The 23,201-nt window shown below is 38.9% G+C and overlaps 1 protein-coding gene across 3 annotated transcripts in view; it reads right to left on the minus strand.

Annotated features, from left to right (window-relative positions):
- Nucleotides 1-23,201, minus strand: part of LOC120540316 (serine/threonine-protein kinase WNK2-like) — a 205,600-nt gene that overhangs the window by 105,578 nt on the left and 76,821 nt on the right. For all 3 annotated transcript variants that reach the window (XM_039770970.1, XM_039770969.1, XM_039770968.1), the window contains exons 8-9: nt 21,572-21,729; nt 5,041-5,136 (exon numbers count right to left, since the gene is read on the minus strand). In XM_039770970.1, coding sequence (XP_039626904.1) covers nt 5,041-5,136; nt 21,572-21,729 — 254 coding nt within the window. The remainder of the gene's footprint in view (nt 1-5,040; nt 5,137-21,571; nt 21,730-23,201) is intronic.

The raw sequence follows: 23,201 nt of genomic DNA on the forward strand, positions 1-23,201 counted from the left end.
TCTCATTTGGCTGTGACAGACAATTTTTAGTCAATGGCACATACACAGCCACACAATACTCTCCATCACAAACAATCAGATCAGCAGCTGGATGTTTAGCGGACCAGTAGACCCAGCTGCTTGTAATTCTCAGCATCATAAGTATGCCTCCCAGCCACATCACCTCTGGGATAACAGTAATGGGAGGGGGAGACAACACCGGGAGCAATTCCTGAGCAGAGACAGCATGCATCTAACAACTGTCAAATACTAGTGAGTATTGCTGCCATTTTTTCCAACTCCACTAGGTACTGCATCATTATCAAAGACTGTATGATGTTTAAGCATAAGGCTGATGTAGTGTACATACCTGTGGTTCAAAGTTTTAATTATATAGGTTTTGTGATTTAGAGTAATATTGCTCTACTATCATTTTATCAATAAGTCTTAAATATTTTCTAAATAAATTACAAAGCGTTATACACTTTTGTTTTCATGTGCAGAGATTTTTCAGTTCAGGTTTCAATACAGTATTGGGTTAGGAATGTCTGCAAGTACATAAGTTACTCATGACCAGAGAAGGAATGTCTGCAAGTACATAAGTTACTCATGACCAGAGAAGCAACTGTAGTGGTAGACAGTGGAACCTGCTGGAAAGTGGAAAGAAGAAACTCTGGACTTACTTTTCTACATAAAGCCACGTAAGTGCACCTGGAGAGAAAATTCAGGCCATGATTCTAGTGCCCTCTCAATTGCTATCCAGTAAGGCAGCAGAAATCGGATACTAAAATTATAAACATTCCTTCAGTTATTATCCCTGCCACAGAAATATTAAACAATGTTGTTTGTTGTTCCAAATAAGAGAACTTTATTTACAGTCTAAAAAATTACACAAGTATACAAAAATAGAGGAAAAAAAAGTTCATTTTAGTGGCATCTCACCTTTCTAAAAGTGAGCATATTCAGCCCTGTAAGCTTCAAACAATTATTCATTCTATATAGAATGAGCTCAAATGTATAGGTAAGAGCTATACAGTATTTAAATAGCGTTAAGGAAATATTAGAAAAGGTGAATAGAAGTACAGTGCATCCGGAAAGTATTCACAGCACATCACTTTTTCTACAATTTGTTTTGTTACAGCCTTATTCCAAAATGGAATAAATTCATTTTTTTCCTCAGAATTCTACGCACAACACCCCATAATGACATGAAAAAAAGTTTGAGATTTTTGCAAATTTATTAAAAATAAAAAAATGGAGAAAGCACATGTACATAAGTATTCACAGCCTTTGCCATGAAGCTCAAAATTGAGCTCAGGTGCTTCCCATTTCCCCTGATCATCCTTGAGATGTTTCTGCAGCTTAATTAGAGTCCACCTGTGATAAATTCAGTTGATGTGACATGATTTGGAAAGGCACACGCCTGTCTATATAAAGGTCCCACATTTAATAGTTCATGTCAGAGCACAAACCAAGCATGAAGTCAAAGGAATTGTCTGTAGACCTCCGAGACAGGATTGTCTCAAGGCACAAATCTGGGGAAGGTTACAGAAAAATTTCTGCTGCTTTGAAGGTCCCAATGAGCACAGTGGCCTCCATCATCCGTAAGCTGAAGAAGTTCGAAACCACCAGCACTCTTCCTAGAGCTGGCCGGCCATCTAAACTGAGCAATCGGGAGAGAAGGGCCTTAGTCAGGGAGGTGACCAAGAACCCGATGGTCACTCTGTCAGAGCTCCAGAGGTCTTCTGTGGAGAGAGGAGAACCTTTCAGAAGGACAACCATATCTGCAGCAATCCACCAATCAGGCCTGTATGGTAGAGTGGCCAGACAGAAGCCACTCCTTAGTAAAAGGCACATGGCAGCCCGCCTGGAGTTTGCCAAAAGGCACCTGAAGGACTCTCAGACCATGAGAAAGAAAATTCTCTGGTCTGATGAGACAAAGATTGAACTCTTTGGTGTGAATGCCAGGCGTCACATTTGGAGGAAACCAGGCACCGCTCATCACCAGGCCAATACCATCCCTACAGTGAAGCATAGTGGTGGCATCATCATGCAGTGGGGATGTTTTTCAGCGGCAGGAACTGGGAGACTAGTCAGGATAAAGGAAAAGATGACTGCAAAAATGTACAGACACATCCTGAATGAAAACCTGCTCCAGAGTGCTCTTAACCTCAGACTGGGGTGACGGTTCATCTTTCAGCAGGACAACGACCATAAGCACACAGCCAAGATATCAAAGGAATGGCTTCAGGACAAGTCTGTGAATGTCCTTGAGTGGCCCAGCCAGAGCCCAGACTTAAATCCTATTGAACATCTAAGCAGAAAGGCTACCAATTCCATGTAATGTTAATTATAACTTGGAGAGAGAGCCAAGGATGGTGTGCCATAAAGCAGCATAGAATAGTATGTGATGTTTCATGTCCAAATCATAACGTGAAAAGGAATATTCTGGTTAATGAAATTACCTATAAGCAAAGCATTTTCTTATTTTTCCCAAACAGATAGTCAAATAGAATTATAGGATGCACTTGTGTAGGCAATGCATAATTTTTAAATGGAGTGCCAAATAGCAACTACCCCTTTCAGAATGGGGTTGCACCAGCAACTCATTCAATGTTCATGTGCTACAGTGCCTTATGTCATAGTATGTATGTATTCATGTATTTATTATTTCATAATAAATACATGAAATCAGTATAATTTCCATGTATACACGCACTTATAAATTTGAATTTTAAGTGGGTTGTCTTATAATCTTTTATTGTTCTGTTGTCCACAGTTCAAGCAGCATACTTGTATTGGAGTTTTTGCTCTCCTCAACCTCTTATGATGCTTCTTCGTCCCTTAACCTCACTCCAATTTAACTCTCAACCTTTACATCAACAACCACTGCAACAGAAACAGATGATCTGACATTATATTTTGATTTGTGTAGCTTCCAGTATTTTTGGCACACTTTCTTCTTAACTTTCTTTTTAACTGTCAATCAAAAACTTACACAACATTAACTGGGATACCTTTATAAAGTTTAAATAAAGCGTGTGTGATGAACTTTATTTAAAAACATTGTAAAAAATTAAAAACAAATATTTTATGTAGATTTTGGGGTCCTTGGGTAAAAATCAGAAGTACCAAGGCTGGTGCGTTCTCCTGTTCCCTATTGGGATGGCTTTTTATTTTTCCTGTTCTTTTCCTCACTATATGTTCATTCTTGTTCTCTTTGTGCTGGGGCACATGGGAAGAGTGTTATAAAGTAGATTGTCACATGCAGTTGACTTGGTGGACATTAAAATTTCGTAATCAAGACATATTTACGCAATATAGATTACAACAGTTATTACTTTACACATGCAGCACTCACCTCCCTAAGAGAAAATGCCATGAAATAAATGAGCTGTGTAAGTAAGGACTCACAAATGCAGGCCAATTGTTGGAGGAGGGATTTTACAAACAATGAAATGGAGGTATGCTCTTCCATACCATTAAAATGCTTTTAAAGCACCACTGCTCCTGCCACATTAAGTCACTATAAAAAATTGAAGTGTACACTTAAATTATTTAATAAAAGACAAATTAAGTACTAAAACCACCTGACACCATTCCACAGTGGAAAAAAATAGAGCAAAATTCCTTTGGTTTTAAATGCAACATTTTAAAAACCTCATTTTCTTTTACAAAAAGTACATATTGCTCTATGTACCACCAGCGTTTCACTACACCAGTATGCAGAATTAGCAGCCCACCTACAATTAACACCATAGAGCTTACAATATTTAAAGAAGCAAGAGCTTGCTGGCATTCATAACTGTTATAAATGATACGCATTTCTTATTGTACTTGCTATATATTTTAATATTTTATCCTGAATCCAAGAAATGACTGTTGACAAGTTTTCTTAGTGTGCCCATGCTACACAGGTCAGTATCCCGCTTTTGCACTTGACTAAAATCTCTCTGTTGTATCCTTGACTATATTATAAAAAGGTAAATCTGTCAGTGCAAGAGGATTTAATAATTTCTGAACACACACATCAAAGCAGGAAAAATGATCATTTTACCTGGGTATGTCAGAAGTTGCGTTATTACACCATATTTAATTCAGTTATCTAAAGTTGATTTAGAGACTCAAACAACAATTTGGCAAGGGGGTTATGTTGAAATGTTGGTTTTCTCCATAAAGTGCATTGTGTTAAAGGATAAGAATAGGAAGGGGAGGTACTGCCCAAACCAAACACCCGACCCACAACAGTTTTCTAACTCCACTTGGCTAAACATTGCATTTTTTTTCTATTCAAATAGTGTCAGACTACAAAGCAACCTGACAACAAGGTAGTTCAGCAACCATTTCCAAATATCCACCATCTCAAATCCAGTTTAAACACATTAACATCAAGCAACAGCAACTCCTGGCAAAAGGCAAACCCAGGAAAAGCGTGAAACAAACCCCCATCACCATAAATCCATCACCCCTGGTCAGAATACAAGAGAATACAGCAAAGAACATCCCATGCCAAATTATGTAAATATTAAAAAGTGTCAAAAGAAAGAAAATTACACTGCAGAGCATTTAGCGAACAGTGTTGTCATAAATGAGAGCTATCATAAAAAAAAAAAAAAAATCAGTTTCTTGCATAAAAACCTAATATTCTAGTACCTAGGAATGATTTGTTTAAATTAAAGATTAGTATAGCAGACAAACTAATTAAATCTGACATCCAAGTGAAACCAAGACATTTCCCAAAAGATCAAAAAGATAAAATGCATTTAAAATCAAAACATTTCTTCAAACTTCAATTCACTTAAGGCCATGGTATTTAAAACTAAGATTGGAAAAATGCATTACAGTAATAAAATGTTAATAAGAACACAGTTTAAGCATTGATAAAGGAAAAATAAAATTAAGATTACTAGGGTAGAAACTAAAAGGAACAATGAATAGAAACTCAATGTGCATTTTTAAACATCAAAAACGTAAACATAGTTGGCAGTTTAGACTCAGCAGCGAACAATCCCAATTACATCTGAATAGAGTAACTCCTTTTATGAAATACACTGTGCTAACCTGTGAAGTAGGTGTCAAAACTTGCACTTGGCCAGGAATGACCTCCAATGACTGGGACAAAATGGAAGTGGCACTGGGAGCAACAGGAATGCCAGGCTGAAGAAAAACAGAAAAACCAACAAGCAGTTATTTGAGGACTCAAGTTATGAAAGCTAGAATTCTTCATTGTTCTATATAGTAATTTTTGCCAAAGATACACAACCTTTACTTTGAGCTATTTTTCCTTTTTTTGACTCAGAGTTTTATGCAACTTTATTTTATGCTTTCTGTGATTAGAATTTAAATGTAACAGTGCTTTTGTAAATTAAAAAATATGGAAATTTCAGATTTTCAAAAATTCTTTCCTTAGCAATCCATAATACTTATTCTCCTCCAATGCAATATTAGGGGAAGTGGGGGGGGGGAGAAAGACTGAAAACGTCTGAAGTAGAAATAATCTGTGACTTTTAATCACAATTTGTGTGTCAATAGTCTGACGTGGTTAAGCATTTGCTTGGATTAATAGGTCTACTATTTTACAAACACATGCAATGTGACTACTGTTAGCAGTAATCGAGATCCAAGATCATACTCTGCATTGTAGTACTCTAAGATTAGTGGGGGTCCAGACGAGATGGTACATTTGGAGGGTCCTTGACTTAAAGGTTGGGAATCTCTGATCTAAAATATTTCATTAACAATGGCTAAAAAAATCCAAAATTTATGATGGTTACTTTTGATTTAAACTGCTCCACATAGTTCGAAAGCCAAAATTGTTGATACAGTACAGTCTCGCTTATCCTACCTTCACTTATCCAACATTCTGTATTATGCGACGTCCCACCGCAAAAAAAAAAAAACTGCAAGTTGCGAGCATGAGCGTAGTTTATTTTTTGCTGCTCCCGACTCTACCGCAGCTAATTACAGTGGAACCTCAGTCTGCAAGCATAATTCGTTCTGGAAATGTGCTCGCTGTCCAAAGGACTCGTACAGTATATCAAAGCGAATTTCCCTATAAGAAATAATGGAAATTCAGATGATTTGTTCCACAGCCCAAAACTATTTATATAAAAATGATTAATCTATACTAATAAAAGGCAAAGCCCTCACTGATTCACTCACTCACTTACTGACTCATCACTAAATTTTCCAACTTCCTGTGTAGGTAGAAGGCTGACATTTGGCAGGCTCATTCCTTACAGCTTACTTACAAAAGTTGGGCAGGTTTCACTTCGAAATTCTACACGTAATGGTCATAACTGGAACCTATTTTTTCGTCCATATACTATAATAGACTTCTGCTCGATGCCCGTGGGAGGCGGAGTTACGCCTCCCACGTAATTTAGTGCCTGCCCATATAAGGCCGTCCGTCAGCGGCAATCCAATACAAACACTGCCGCTAAATATTCACGGGTGAAGGACTGTGCTTATGCAGAGGAAGATGAGATGGTCAGGGTGGTGTTTGGCACAAACTCAGCGAAACTGCAAGAGAAACTTTTAAGTACCGGGTCTTAGCTAACATTAAATACAGCCATGGTCATCGCATGAGATGGCGCCAGCACAGCTGGAAACCTTCGATGCATGTACACCGAGCGGCTCACGTGAACTGACGCAGTGCACAGATAAAAAGCAACAGTTCCAAAGAGTGCTGAACAAAAACCGAATTACACAATTGAGAAGGCAGCAAAAACATATGAAGCGTCTGATACATACAAGCATATTCATAAGTGCAGCTACTGCGGAAACAAAGCACACGGTGGAAAAAGTCAATGTCCCGCTAAAGGAAGACAGTGTAAAATAAAAACCTGTGCATGCAGTGTGTCACGTCTCAGATAAAGAGTTAGACTAGCTGTTTATTGATGCAGTAAGAAACGAATTGAGGAAAGAAACCTGTTATCTTTACAACGATTGACAAACACAGAATGTAACTTGAACACAACACATCCTACAAATACGAACCTGATTGAAAGAAATGATAATCAAATCCTTGATGACAGCAACACTCATAGCACTCACAAAACAATCAGTATATTGACAATCATGTTACGTTATTTTTAAAATGTTCCCTTTTCTTTTTCATAACTTCTTTAACACACTACTTCTCCGCTGCGAAACGCGGGTATATATTATATATATATATATATATATATATAAATATGTCGTCAACGGGTGATACAAGGAACATTATAAATGTGCAGGGCACTGTATTACTTTCCCCTGGCCCTGCCTGACTGCTGTGTCTGTGTATAGGAGAATGGCAGATCCCGCTACAATAAATAACCGTGCTGTTGCTGTTTCAAGCTTAATAAAGCTGGTGGTGTTAAAGTACTGAGACTCGGCTTCGTGTTTTCGGGTGCAAGACGGGGACTCGCACGTCACAGCAAAAACACGCACACAGTCACAATGCTGTAGTAAACAGTATGCGCTCGCATGGATGTTGACTATATGAGTGACGGAGTTAAGGCTCTAGAAACTGCAATTAATTACATTGAGCAACAAGAAGCAGCTACAGGAATCGACATAATGCTGCAAAGATGGCAAGACCTGACAGCGAAGAAACGACACTCGTCAGGAAAGCAGACTACTGCTTGCAGACAAAAATGTCTTTAAATCATCACAGGACTGAACTTTTTAAGTACAATACATACTGTATTTAACTTCAGACAATTGTGTAACTAAGTTCATTTTTTCAGTTAATTTATTCTGTTTTGTTGTAAAACATGACTTTTAGGTTCGTAATGTGTAAAATTATAACAGTTTGAAGTTTAATAGGCTTTTTCTTAACACCTGCCATTATCCAACATTTTCGCTTATCCGACGTTGTGCCGGCCCGTTTATGTCGGATAAGCGAGACTCTACTGTACTTATAAACTTCGTGTGGGCAAAATTAAATGTCACAGAAGCATAATATCCTTGGCTCATCACTTAAGAGCAAAACATGCATGATGTTGCTGTTAAAAACTAACATTACATCAAAATCTGTGGATTATAATGCAGGAATGTACAGCTCAACTTTGCTGCACTCAGTTTCCGTAGCTGACCAATTTGCTTCCAGTCCTCAAACTTGTACATTTACGCTTCTGTGCACTTGGACAGCAAATTTGCAGACACCTATCTGCCATAAAATATCTGCTTAACCGAGACCTTGATAAAACAAGATAACATACTTGTTTCTTTTTGCAATGTTTACTTTTGTCATGACCACATGTTTGTCAAGTTAAACAACCACATCTATCACAACCTCACCTTTTTTAGTATGGGTGTCACTTGCCCAGTTTCCTCTACGCAGCTGTTTCTGCTTCAGTTAAACACTTTAGTTCAACCTACACCTTGCATCATTGATCATTAATACTGGTTGTTAGATTTGCCAGGGAGTCTAAAACTGTATGTATTGCCATTTTTAATGTCTGAGACAAAATGTCCTGTTTAAAGCCCTGAATATCATCAGAAAAGGGTTTTTTCCACCCTCTGAGAATTGTGGACGATTGTTGGAGCAATGTCACTTGCTTAATCAACCCACAGCAAACCAATATAACCAGCTTTGCAAACCATCAGCAACCAATTCTCATTAAATACAAAAGTGACTCTTACTCAATGGCAGCAACCCACGGCCCACAGTTTAAGAAACCCTGGAAATCAACAGCTGAGTAGTGCAATAGGTCTTGAAAGACATCACTTTTTTTGTAAACTGGAAAGGGGTCCATAACTACATTAATGAATGGACTTTAAGAACCTCTTTTTATGTTGCTTCACTTTTTACCAAAGGCAAATGACCACGTTGAACACTAAAACCCACATTTTTTTTTTTTTAATTGACACACTAATCGAGAAGACAAATGGTCTAAAGACAAATTTTTGAGAACCACCTAAATAAAGTGCCTAAAACCTTTGTACTATATGCGTCTGCTGTAGGTGGCATTCCGGTCAGGAGTGAGGGTGGTTTCTTGCCCGAATGGGAAGTCGTAATGGAAGGATGAGGATGAACAGGCATCCAACCTGGGTTGGTTGACTGCTGGTGGCTATAATGAATAAACAGAGGGAGATTGTCCATCCAGAACAATTTCTTCCCCAGTACGCTAGATGTTCGTATCCCTAGGGCTGTGGAGTCGGTAGATAAATTCTTCGACTCCAACTCCTCTGTATTTAATATGCCAATGTATTTTCCATGTTGATTGAAGGAAGGCAACATACACGTCATTTAACTACAGTACTGCTGCTTAGGAAGCTGACTCTCTACCATATTGGCCAGTTAAACAAAAAAACAAAAAAAAATGAGAACAATAAGGTTGTTTTTATCATCAAGTGGCTATAAAGTAGTAGCGTGCATAAAAATCAGGAAAAGGAAATTTACCAGTTCAAAAAAATATAAACCACATTCTTCAGTAGTTTTAAAACAAAAACAAAACGTAACTACATGAACAAAAAAACGTTTATATATTAAACTTGGAATACAGTTGTAGAGTAGAATAGCTGTTAAATGCAATCCAAAATTACCTCAATGCAATGTTCTAACAAACAGAACTGCTTCTGCCAGATCCTTTTTCATAAAAGCTCTTAAATCTGACGGACGTGATTATTTTTAGAGCTGAAAATACTCTTTCAACACTGACTTGGGTGGATGGCATTGCTGTAACAGTTCTAACCACATCACTAATATTACCTGGATCAACAAGAATGGCTTCTTCTACAATCAGTTTCGATGAGTGATCATACTTTTCAACTACTTATAATTCTTTAAAAAACTCCTGCTGGAATCTCTATTTGTACATTTACTGGTCGTTTATCTTTCGCGCATAGTTGAGATCGGTTTGCTTTTGAAAGTTCCATTTTGTCCAAGTAGGAATCAAAGACCAATTCTTCATTTGAAGAGGATGATCCGGAGTTACCAGTGCTTATAGCTTCATCCAGTGGTGGTGTTTCTGGTAGTAGTAATCCCTTCATGTGAACTGATGCATCATAGAGTGCCTTTTTTCCATTAGCAATCTGGTCAATGCTCAACAAAATTCGGCTCATTTGATCAACATAAATAACAGCTAACAAGATTTGATTATCAAGTAAGAGGCTCTCTCTCTCTTTTCTTCATTGAAGATACAATGCCATCAGCTATTAACCCTCCACTTTTGTTCAGGCAATATATCAAACTCTTCCATTCCATGAAAAATTTACCAGGTGTTAAATCTTCATATTGCAACCTCTTGGTGACAGTAAAGGGGTAAGAAAGTAGACTTTCCAGGACTTTTACATGTGCCCACTGGCTTACAGTTAATAAAACATGTTCATTGTCCAGTTCTTCAAGAAAGTCTTAGTTCAAGCAAACACTTTACCATCAAAGAAGTGCTTTTCCAGCATGTTGTTTGATCCAAAATGGCTCCTTTTCCTGCATGACTCCGTTTTAGGGGCCCTGGATGCAACAGTTACTTGCTTCAGTTTGCCAGTTAGAATAGCTGCATGACAATCTTTCAATCCATCTCTTATTGCAAGTTGCAGAGTATGTACAACACAGTGCATATGTTGAATAGTAGTAACCTTAAATGCTTCTTCAGCAATGTTATCCAAAATTTCGCTATTCTCTTCGGTTTCACTTTCTCCAATACTTGCAGAACTGTCTTCCTCCAATATCTGTTTATCACTTTCTTCATCTACTTTATTCATTTTCTCAATTGTGTTTAACATATTAAAAGCATTATCTGTCACAATGCATAGAATCTGTTACTTTTTAATTTCAAAATCTTCTAGAACAGGTGGTGTGCAAAGTTATGCTAAAGTTCAGCCCTGGGTGGGAGCATATCTGGAGAGTGCAGACAGAACCCCTGAACACACATCAGGCCATAGCACACACCTACATCATTATACTTGTTTACACTCAAATGAACTTGTTAAACACATTATATCTATACTAATAAAAGGCAAAGCCCTCACTCACTCACTCACTCATCACTAATTCTCCAACTTCCCGTGTAGGTAGAAGGCTGAAATTTGGCAGGCTCATTCCTTACAGCTTACTTACAAAAGTTGGGCAGGTTTCATTTCGAAATTCTACGCCTAATGGTCATAACTGGAAGGTATTTTTCTACATTAACTGTAATGGAGTTGAGCTGGAAAGACGTGGGGGCGGAGTTTCGTGTGACATCATCACGCCTCCCACGTAATCACGTGAACTGACTGTTAACGCAGTGCGTAGAAAACCAGGAAGACCTCCAAAAAGCGCTTAAGAAAACATGCATTATATAATTGAGAAGGCAGCGAAACAATAAGAAGCGAGCGAGTGACATATACTACCATATTCATGAGTGCTGCTACCTCGGAAAGAAAGCAAGGTGTAAACCTAAACTTTAAATTAAGTTCATAGACAGGCTACCGCTGGCGTTTCACATGCCCACAGGTAATGCGGGATACAAGTTTCACAGTTTGTAACTAAGTTAAAATTGTAGGTGAAGGGGTGTGCTTATGCAAAATCCGAGAGACTGTGTTTGTGGGGATTGACAGTTAAGGCAGGTGGGGGAGTCACGCCATCATCTCCCTCCCATTTACCTCATTTAGCTCTGAGCTGAGCTCTGCGGCTAACGCGCCTCCTCAAGCAACCGTCACATTAAAACCAAATACTCACAGAAAAATCCACAAGTTAATACACACGCTGTCTCTAGAGTTTCTAAACACTTAATCCTCCAGGCACTACTTACAAAAGGTTACATTGACAATCGTGTTACGTTATTTTTAAAATCTTTCCTTTTCTTAGCACAAGCACAGCTGAGAAGCTTCGATGCATGTGCTCCATAACGCGTTAAAAAATAATGCATTTAATCACACTTTGCATTACAAGCAAAGGGGAGCTTTTGTCAATGCATGATTTCCTGGTACACTGATTACATCGATCAGTGCATCCCGATTCATTTTACCCTCGCACCACCTTAGTTTGAGAAGAAGTATGAAAAAATATGAGGTTAACACAGAAAAACAGATCACCAATTCAAGCTTTATGAATAATCGATTCGCCATCAATAATTGTTTTGGTAAAGCCATCCTCCTTCCATTTTATAATTTTTCCGCCACTAGCCATGATTAAATGAACGGTAAAAAGTAAGAGCAAAGCGAGGGTGACTTATTTAGGCAGGAATATATATGACACTCATGACAATGTCAATCATGTTACGTTATTATTAAAATATTTCCTTTTCTTTTTCATTACTTCTTTAACACAGTACTTCTCCGCTGCGAGGCGCGGGTATTTTGCTATATATATAATATATGAATTACCTCCAAAGAGCGCTGAGACTTTTGATATCATGAACGTGTGTACAAAAGGGGTCTCCTGCCCAGCAAAAGTCGAGCAGCCAGCGCGCGTGCATAGCTGTGCCGGCCTTTGAGACGCTGACTGCGCTTCTGCCTTAAGTCAAAGTGAGCACTTTTAATTTTTTTCTTCCTCCCCCTGCGCTATAGCCCAAACAAGTGCAAACACGGGACCCCTTTTCTACACCACGGCAAAATAATATTAAGGCGTTTCACACTTTCTTTTGCACGATACGATTATGAGGTTGTCAGCTCTGATTATGAAGACACGCACACGAGTGGAGGACTGACAGTGCCATCACAGCCGATTAATGGCGGGGACGTCTCACCAGTCTACACAAGACCCCCGCGACTGTCCCCAAATGGCGATCATAACGTCAGCGAACACATCTCTATACTATATAAAAGAAAAAGGCAACTTTCCTTTCTTTACACCTTTTTTCCTTTTATCCCAAACCAAAGCCTCTCTCTCTTAACAGTGCATAGGACACAAAAATAATTTTCTTTAATTGCCGGTAAGGCACAAATTTGAACGTTCACATAGAAAATGTAATTTCTATACCACAGCCGTCGTGTAGCGCCTTTCAAAAGGGATCTACTACCGAGAGATGATCCATATACATTTTAGCTGATGTTAGTTCTACTTACCTGTTGTGTTACACAGTCTTTAAAATGTAGTTTACCCGCAAACACTCCAGTAGTGCTCAATGTACCTGTACTTCTTAAAACATTAATGTTTTACTGTTTAATAACTTAGACTATATTTTATTATTTTTCCCTTGTACTCAGTGACCAAAGCTATACACACACATATAGACACATACACACAAGTATATGTATGTATGTATGTGTATATATTATATATATATATATGTGTATATATATATATATATGTGTATATGTAGATGTAGAGATATGTATGTATGTATGTATGTATGTATGTGACAGCAGCAATCCAAGCTGTGAGAAAACAGTAAAAAGGAGGCGTGTCAGACGTCGTGGTACATTTTCTGATGCAGCTACCGAAAACAACTTCGTGACGCTGCCGCCAAATACACAAAAGAATTACTTTGACAATCATGTTACATTATTTTTAAAATGTTTCCTTTTCAAGTTTCATAACTTCATTAACACATGACATCGCTGCAAAGCGCGGGTATTTTGCTATATTAGATAGATAGAGATATATATATATATATATATATATATATATATATATATATATATATATATATATATATATATATATATATATATATATATATATATATATATATATATATATATATATATATATATATATATATATATATATATATATATATAGATAGATAGATATGAGAACAACACTCATATCAATGACAAAACAATTACATTAACAATCATGTTACGTTATTTTTAAAATTTTTCCTTTTCTTTTTCGTACTTTCTTTAACACACTACTTCTCTGCTGCGAAGCGCGGGTATTCTGCTAGTCTGAAATAAAATGAAAACACTTTTTGTAATGTACCATAATCCAGATAACATGCGATTCCGACTCCACATGGATGTTGTAGATCCAATGGGCTGCCATGCTTGGTGTCTTGTGGGCCACAGGAGTCCTTATTTTAAGCAGATTCTGCCTGACCTGGAAGAGCTTCCTGGATACAGTAGGGTGGTACCAAAAATACTCTCCGGTCAGACAAAAGAACCCACTCAACCTCTGCTGGGTGGGTCAGAGTCAGGAGGCAGAGGGTGACACTCCCCGGGAAGAGCAGAATGAGGCCCGGGGGAAAAGGCAATATTTTATATGTGGTTGTGGCATTTGATCTTGCTCACTTGTAAAGGTTCTCTGTTTAATTAACAAATCCTTTATTTGAACCCCAAACTATTTTAGTGTTTGGAGTTTGGAGCTCAGTAGCACCATCTACTAGTTAAATTGCATATACATCTTACTGTAAGTTTTGATTCTGATCCATAGAGTTTCACAGTCAAGGTATTATGGGGTAGGTCACCATGTCTTTCCACATCCCATAACACTTAGCCAAACAACCACCGCAATTGGTATGTCATGTGTTGCTACCCTCCCAGCACTCTGAGCCGGTTATGGGGAGAGAGGGGAGAAGTACCAATATGCTTTGAATATGGTGCTTGACAATGGGACCCACAGGCTCAGCATCAGTCAAGTGACTGGGGAAGAGCAAAGGCGGACTCAAAGTAATCAGGACAAGTATGACGCGACAGGGGGAAACCTGAATGGAGGCCTGAAAGCTGATGTAGTCCATGATGAAAAATGCCACCTGAGCTGCAAAAAACAATATATTATTGGAACATGAAATGCAAGAGGGATGAACATTGGAAAGTTGGACATTATCAAGCGTGAAATGGAAAGCACAAGTGTCGACCTAGTGGGAGTCCATGAACTGCACTGGATTGGATCTGGGGACTTCAGCTGAGACAACTACACTATTTATTACTCAGGCAACAAGACAGAAAGGGAGTTACCATTGTGGCCAACAAAAGGATTGCATGGTGAATACAGACTCCCAAGTACATCAGATAGGGTCATGTCCATCAGCATCACAGGAAAACCTCAATGTGACCATCATTCAAATCTATGAACCAGCAGTAGACATGTCAGAGCAGGACAAGGATTTCTATGCCCAGGTCCAAATTGCATTCAAAAGAACCACAGGAAAGGACATAATCTACATTATGGGTGACTTCAATGCCAATGTTGGAGAAGGAGAGGATGCAGGAGGGGTTGACAGGTATGGCTTAATGGAGAGGAATGAAGCTTGGGACCGCTTTGTGCAGTTCTGCCAAGAGAACAAGCTTAGAATCACCAAAACCTTCTTCACCCATACCTGGACATCCCCAAATGGGCAGTACTACAACAGGATTGACTACATCATCTGTGTCATCAATAGAAGAAATCAATTTTCTCTATGAAAACACCACCAAGTGCAGAACGTGGATCAACTCCTTGTAGCCAAAGTCAGGGGCAGATTATGCAAGATCAAACATCCGGACATGCAAAGGAATTCTGATGTCAGTGAGATTCCTGTGCAGTATGCAATCAAAGTGAGTAACAGGTTCAACCTGCTCAGGCAGAAAAGAGTTGGCCCAGACAAACTGTGGGCAGAGATCAAAGGAACCATCATGAAACTGCTCAAGATCATGTGCCATATAAGAAGCCAGTACATGGTGGGAACTAGTTAACTGCAATCACCCTCCAAATGGCTTATAAGAGGAAAGAGTGTGACATCTAGATTGTAAATTGTGCTTTAAAAGTTAGATACTTTGAATAAGTTGAGTGTAATTGTGGAAAACCATTTAGATCAGTTAACATCAAATGTAAACGTGGAAAACAATTTAGATCAGCTAACATCACATTATAATGTGACCTTGAGAGATGCTCTGGACCCAGTGACTCCCCTTAAAACAAAAGTGACCAAAGCACATAGAAACTCTCCTTGGTTTAATGAAAACACTCAAGCTCTTAAATTAGTGTGTCCAAAACTGGAGCACAGATAGAGAACAACAAAGCTACATGGACAGAGTGTTAAAAAAATATTTTAATACTATTCTACAATAAAAGATAGCAATAATAAAAATCCTTGGGTACTGTTTAGAACAGTGGCTAAATTAACAAATGGGAATTCAGATATACAGAGCAAAATACCAACAGATATTAGCAGTACAGAGCTGTTAATTGTTGGAGGGATTAACACTGATCACAACAATACTTTGTCATCATTTAACTCATTTGGAATAACCATTAATTTTACTAAATCAGCCCGCAATCTAGAAGTTACTGTATCTTCGACTCTAGCATGTCATTTAAAGTACATATTACAAACAGGATTCTGAGAAATTAATTCATGCATTTATTTCTAGTAGGACTGACTACTGCAATGCGGTGTGTACTAGATGTTCAAATTGTTCTTTATACAGCCTCCAGTTAATCCAAAATGTTGCTGCAAGATATTATCACAAGAACAAGAAAATATGAACAAATAACTCCAGTTCTTAAATCCTCACACTGGCTCCCGATTAAGTTTAGGGCAGACTTCAAATTCCTCCTTTTAACATATAAAGCATTAAATGGCCAAGGTCCAGCTTACTTGTTTGAACTTATCATGACTTACAAACCAGAGCGCACATTAAGATGCCAGTCTGCTTACGATTCCAAGGATTAATAAAATAACAGTGGGAGGTCGAGCTTTTAGTTACAGGGCCCCTAAACTGTGGAATGGTCTGCCTGCTACTATAAGAGATGCCCCTTTGGCCTCAGCTTTTAAATCCCAGGTGAAGACTCACTACTTCAGTTTAGCATATCCTGACTAGAGCTGCTGATTAGCTGTACAGACTGCATCTCTGTTGTTAGTCTTTAGCATTAAAACATAAGTAACATGATAGTTATAATTGGATACTAACCCTCACCTACTCTGTTTTTCTTCTCGGTACTCAAATGTGGCACTTGGTGCCACTGCCCACCTGCCAGGTTGTTTTGCCTGCCTAAGGTAAAGTCAACCCTGATGGAGGATCGCAGGAATCGTGGGGTAGAAGGGTCCTTTCATCAGATTGGCTGGCCCAGCACTGTTTCAGCTGTGGAATGGCCAAATGGGGGAGGCAGCTTGATGGCTGAGGTCTCCAGGACTCTAAACAAGTCCAAATCATATTATGTGATATCATCTACTGTTAAATTCTGGTCCGTACTTGTAAACTTTTTATACTGTATCGAGGATTTGTTCTGTTCTGTGTATTGAATTGTATTGACCCTCTTCTTTTTGACACCCACTGCACACCCAACCTACCTGGAAAGGGGTCTCTTTTTGAACTGCCTTTCCCAAGGTTTCTTCCATTTTTTCCCTACAAGATTTATTTGTTTTGGGAGTTTTTCCTTGTCTTCTTAGAGAGTCAAGACTGGGGGGCTGTCAAGAGGCAGGGCCTGTTCAAGCCCATTGCGACACTTCTTGTGTGATTTTGGGCTATACAAAAGTAAATTGTATTGTATTGAGAGAGGTAAAGGCTAAGGGAAGGCTGAAAGAGGTGGTGACTCTGTGCCGATTTCCAAAGAGAAGCCAGGAAAGAAGAGAACAATTTCCTGAAAGCTCGATGCATGCACCTCGAAGAAGTCTATAAGAAGGGCCACACCAGGGAATTTGCCAAGTAACAAGTAAAGATGCCTCACTCAGCATGCCAATCAACCATCAAAGACCGTGATGGGAATGAAATTAGCGAGCAGCAGGACATCAAGCAGAGACAGAAAGAATACACAGAGGAATTATCAGAATCAGCAATGACTACCCTGAAGAGCTTGGGGATCAAGAGGAAGCAGAATCAGACCTATTGGAAAGTGAAGTGGATTGGGTGCTAAGGCAGCTGCCAAACAACAAAGCACCTGGCTCAAACCAGTCCCAAGAGCCACAATGACAGCACTATGCCAGAAGATCTGGAGGACCTGCACAAGGCCAAAGGACTGGGGGAAAAAAAATCAGTTTTTCTCCCACTACTGAAGAAAGGAGACACCAACTATAGAACAAATTGCCCTGATCCTCCACACCATCAAGGTGCTTTTAAAGACCATTAAGAGGCACTTGGGCAACATCCTTGACTGAGAACTTCTTGACATTCAAGCTGGATTCCATAAGGGCAGAGGGTCCTGTAATAACATAGCAAACTTGAGGTGGATCACAGAAAAAGCTCTACCTGTGCTTCACTGACTGTGTTGAGCGTGATAAACTTTGGGATGCACTGAGTGAGGCAGAAGCACCAGCATGCCTGATCAGGTTAATTAAAATCGCTATTCTACAATCAAGAAGCCATAGTGTAAGCCAGGTATGGAGACACAGAATGGTTCAAGATCAAAAAGGATACAAGGAAAGGATGCATCCTCTCTCCTTTTCTTTTCAACTTCTGTGCAGAAGTAATCATGAGGAAGCTGGAGTTAGACAATTTGAGTGCTGGGGTGAAAATAGATGGAACCATCAGCAATTTGAGATACATAGATGATACTACCCTGCTGGCAAAGAATGAGAAGGACCTCAAGAAGTTGATCCTGAGTCAGAAAGAAGAAAATGAGAAGATGGGACCTTACCTGAACATCAAGACCATCAAGATTATGACTACCGCCAACAAGAAAGTCCATATAAAAATCAACAATGAAGAAAAAGAAGTGGTTGACAGCTTTGTTTTTCTTGGGTCCCTCATTGATCATAGTGGCGGTTCGACAGCACAGATCAAGTGCTGATTAGCACTGGGGCGCATAGCCATGGTGAGCATGGACAAAATATGGAAGTGCAAGGACATTTCAGTCACCAACAACCAAAGACTGATCACTGCCATTGTGTTCCCAATCACAGCATATGATTTCGAGACATGGATACTTATAAAAGCAGACAGAAGAAAAATCGACACCTTCAAGCTATGGTGCTGGAAAAGACTTCTATGAATCCCATGGACAGCTAAGATCACCATCAAAGATCTTCTTGATCATATACACACAAAGTTGTCCATGGAAGGCAATATCACCAGACAAAAACTGACCTATATTGGACATGTGATGAGGGCAAATTCACTAGAAAAAGAGGTGCTACTCAGAATGGTCAGTATAAAAAGGAAGCAAGGGAGACCAAAGACCTGTTGGCTGGCTACCATCAAGAATGACACAGGAATGAACATCAAGCAATTGAAAGAAGCCATGGAAATCAGGGAAGCATGGCGAGGACTGGTCTACAAAGTATACCCGATGGTCGAGCACGACTGAATGGAGAGAGAGAGAGAGAGAGAGAGAGAGAGAGAGAGAGAGAGAGAGAATGAATAAGTCTGGGGGGAGGACTGAGGGGTTGGGAGCCTGAGCTGAGGGGGCTCAGGTTTTTATATTTCTATGGCTATCAACCACCACATCACAGTACAGAATTTTTTCTTGTTTTATTTTGTTTCACTGTCAAATCACATTTCTCACATTAATAACTGCAAACCTTAATATTTCATGGAACATCTGGGCCTTGAATTCACGTTACAGGCACTCTTGACTGCTATATCTCCTCTATCATTACCACATGGATGTGGCTTTAATTGAGGAGTCACATTGGTGTATTTCTCTGCTAGCAATAAAATGTGTTGCATTCCAGTTCTCTGTAAAATTAGGCAACAAAGTAAGGACTTACAATCGAAAAGGGACTACTTGAGTAGACTGGCTTTCAGGCAGAGCTAGGTGGTCATAAATATTTGTCTCGGCTTACAGCTATATCATGTATTGCTCTATCAATCCCAACAATCAGAATTCAAAATTCAGAATCCTGCAAACACTTTACCCTGCTCCCCAAGTCTCATCCCTGACTCATTTTAACTTTGTCATCTCAAATCTCTTTAGTATGTGGAGCCATTCACAACAGCAGCAAAATACCCCTAAGGAAAATGTTACTTATCTAGCTATTCTTTCAGAACTATCTATGCCTCTGTTTCAAACCACCCCCTCAAAGGAATACCCTCCCTCTGATCCTCTATCACTTTTCTGGCATTTATAACCTTTCTCTGCTCTGGTAACCTGTTTATCCCAAAATATTCACCCATTGGCTCAAAAAGGGTTAGGGTGAAATTGCATCCTCCACTCTTATGGTTGGTTAATGGTTATATCCAATGTCATTTTGTTTTTGATTTAATAAATAAAATGATCACAAATAAAAACATTAAAATAACTGGAAAGTAACTAAGCAACCATTTTAAAATAGTTAACTGAACATCTACCTAATTATCCAAGAACTGAGCACTTCACCCAAAAAGCACATGGTAGGTAGTTGGGGGAGGGCTGATTATCAGTGCAAAAACTCATTAGTATATCCAAACGTTTGCAAGAACAGAAAAATGCTCCAAAAATGGGGAATCTATGGTGTCTGGGGCCAATATTGAACTATATATGACGATGACTTCAGTCACTTATGATACTGACTTCTGAATGTATGTTCATGAAAATGTGACAATACTAATTGCTAATTGAATTCACCAGGAGCACCAAAGATGGATTGAGCTATGGAACACACAAGGCAAACAGGGAGCATGTTTGCCAATCCATACTTCACTTTCACAAGAAAATTTTAATGACATGTATTCCTCAATGGTCTAATCAGTTACACACCTGAAATTTAACTTAGAGATCCATCTTGTCGAAAACCAGGCAATAAAAACAGCCACAACATGATTTAACTCTCTGCTGTGCCCTTTAAATATCGCAGTCCATTTTGCACAGTGCAAGGGATAACAAAGTGTGCCAGTGGATTTGACTAGGACATCCAAGTTTGATTTTTGAACAAGGACATATCTCTTGTCCGAAAATGGTGGCAATTAAAGTGGCCCGATTTTAACTTAACTCCTTAGATGCATGTTAATTACCACAGTTCATTGATGTACATAAGAGTGTGTGCCACATTCACCAGAGAGTTAAATTAGACTGGGTAAACTTCACATACAATCAATTCCTTTTAATAACTTTTGCAAACAGAAAGGTGGCTGTGGGCTCTTAAGTAGATGCAAGTAGTTAGTTAACTAAAGTAATTTCCTTTTACTGCACATTAGTGCAGTGGTTAGCGTTGCTGCTTCACAGATCCAGAGATGTGAGCTTGAAAGTAGAGCCTGCTTTTATAAACTTGCCAATATTCACTTCTGTGGAATGTAACTGTGTAAAACATCAAACTGTTTAGTGGTATGCCCCATTTTCAGAAAGTAAAGTGCAATCACATGCAATGGTATTTGGTGTTCACCTGAATGTATGTGGTGCACACACAAATAATAGCTGGCACAACCTTAAAGTACCTGGTGCACAAGCTGGGGTAAGTGGAGGGCACGAGATATATAAATGGTGGGCACAGGAAAGTTTTCCCAGGAAAAAAAAAATAAATAAAAAAAATACACCATATCCCCTCAGGGGCTATGTATGAGTATATAAATTGATAATTGTAAACATAAAGCACGTACCTAAACCATTCCACACTCCTTTACTAAATAAAAGCCCATCCGTTTGCTTTTTCTATCACCGCGCTATAAGAGATGGAAGTGACGTAACCATGGCATTGGTAAAGTTGTAATTTGGTAGCCCCGAAGTACACTTTTATAATTTTTTTAATATAACTTTATCTCAGACTTACAAGATATTTTCACGTACGTACGAGATAAGGGTTAGTCCATTATTTTTTTTCACTGTTCAGTTCAGAGCTTCTGTACACAGTAGTGTGGGTGCTAATAGATAATTAAAATTTCTGATTAATGTTTTTTAATTACTTACTGCTGAAGGGTGGACGTAGGCTTGAGGAACCTGATGGTCACTCTTCTGTACAGCTGAGTGTGCATGGTCCAGAATAGTTGGATACACTGTGCTGTGTTGGTTGCACTGAGATCCAAGATATGCATTTGGTTCCAAAAACCTATCAGCCATATTGACAGCTACAAGTAAAAGAACAGCATGTTAAGCAACAAAAAAAAAAAAAAGAGAGCTATAAGTAAAAGAACAGCATGTTAAGCAACAAAAAGGCAATTAAAATAATTCGTAGGTGCACTTCTCTCTCAGCATAATTTAATGCTGTTTTCATTCACACTAAAATCTCTGTCCATCACTTGTTCCCAAGAAATGCTTCAGAAAATATGAAACTCCTCCCAGGATATGTTTTCCCAGGAACATCCAAGTATTTTGATACTAAGAACTGCCCACATTCAAGTTAAGACAGTATTAGGAATGTGCACAAAGTTTTTAGAAAAATTTTATATCTACTCAAACTGCTCTGTCTTATTAGCGTAAAAATAGCCACTTGCAATTTCATGTTTCTCTCATGCTCTCAAAATACATTTCTCTAAAATCACCTTGTTTAAAGTTTTTAGGTCTGAAAAGATTCTGCAGCTTTACTTTCATTATTCTAAAGCACCTAGGGAGCAGAACTATACAATGTACTGTAGTATTGCATAAAGTTTAATAAGAACTTATGGGACTGTATCAGATGTGCAGGTGGATGAGTCTATAGTGTCCTGGATAATGGACTGTCAGGCAGAGGACAGTTTGTGAGACTCAAGGAATGTGTTTCTGATATGGATGAAACACTGGAGCACCACAAGGGAAAGTCCTGTCTCCTTTTCTCTTCACACCTCCACTTACAAATATACTGTAAGACCAAGTCTTGTCACTAGCAGAAATTTTCAAATAATTCTGCAGTTATGGGGGTGCATTGATGAAGGGGATAACACAGAGTAAAGAAGTCAGGTGGATAAGTTTTTTTCTTGGTGCAAATAGAATTGTCTGCATCTTTGCATCTGTACAAACAAGAAACTGGTTACTGACTTTAGCTGCACCAAGAAACTTCTATGTCCTGTCACTATTCAAGGAGTGGATGCAGAGGTGGTCCAGGTACTTTGGGCTCCACAATAATGACAGGTTGGACTGGTCTTAGAATACAGAGGAACTGTATATAAAGAAAAGGCAGAGGAGGTTTTTATCGTAGGAAACTATGTTCTTTTAATGTGGGAAGTGACATCATTCACATCTACTATAACTGATGGCCAGTGCGATTTCCTATGCTGTGGCATGTTGGAATGGTAACATAACTTCGAGAGAGGCCCACTGAATAAACAAGCGAATTAAAAGGACAAGTTCAGTTACAGGACACACTCTGGACCCCCTGGAGGCAGCATCAAAGGAGACCGTTAAAACAAAACTCAAGTGTCATTGTTAACAATGCCGCATATGCACCCTCTGATACACCAACACTGAGGACTTTCAGCATACGAATTATTTAGCAGAAATGTGTTAAGAAATGCGACTTGGGCTCCTTTATACCTACAGCAGTACATGTGCATAGCGCCTCACTGTGACAATGACAGGCATGTCCGAACTTAATGTTTTTGCTTTATATTCATTTTGAGATGTG

This window comes from Polypterus senegalus, chromosome 12 (genome assembly GCF_016835505.1).
Source record: "Polypterus senegalus isolate Bchr_013 chromosome 12, ASM1683550v1, whole genome shotgun sequence".
NCBI classification, from domain to species: domain Eukaryota; kingdom Metazoa; phylum Chordata; class Cladistia; order Polypteriformes; family Polypteridae; genus Polypterus; species Polypterus senegalus.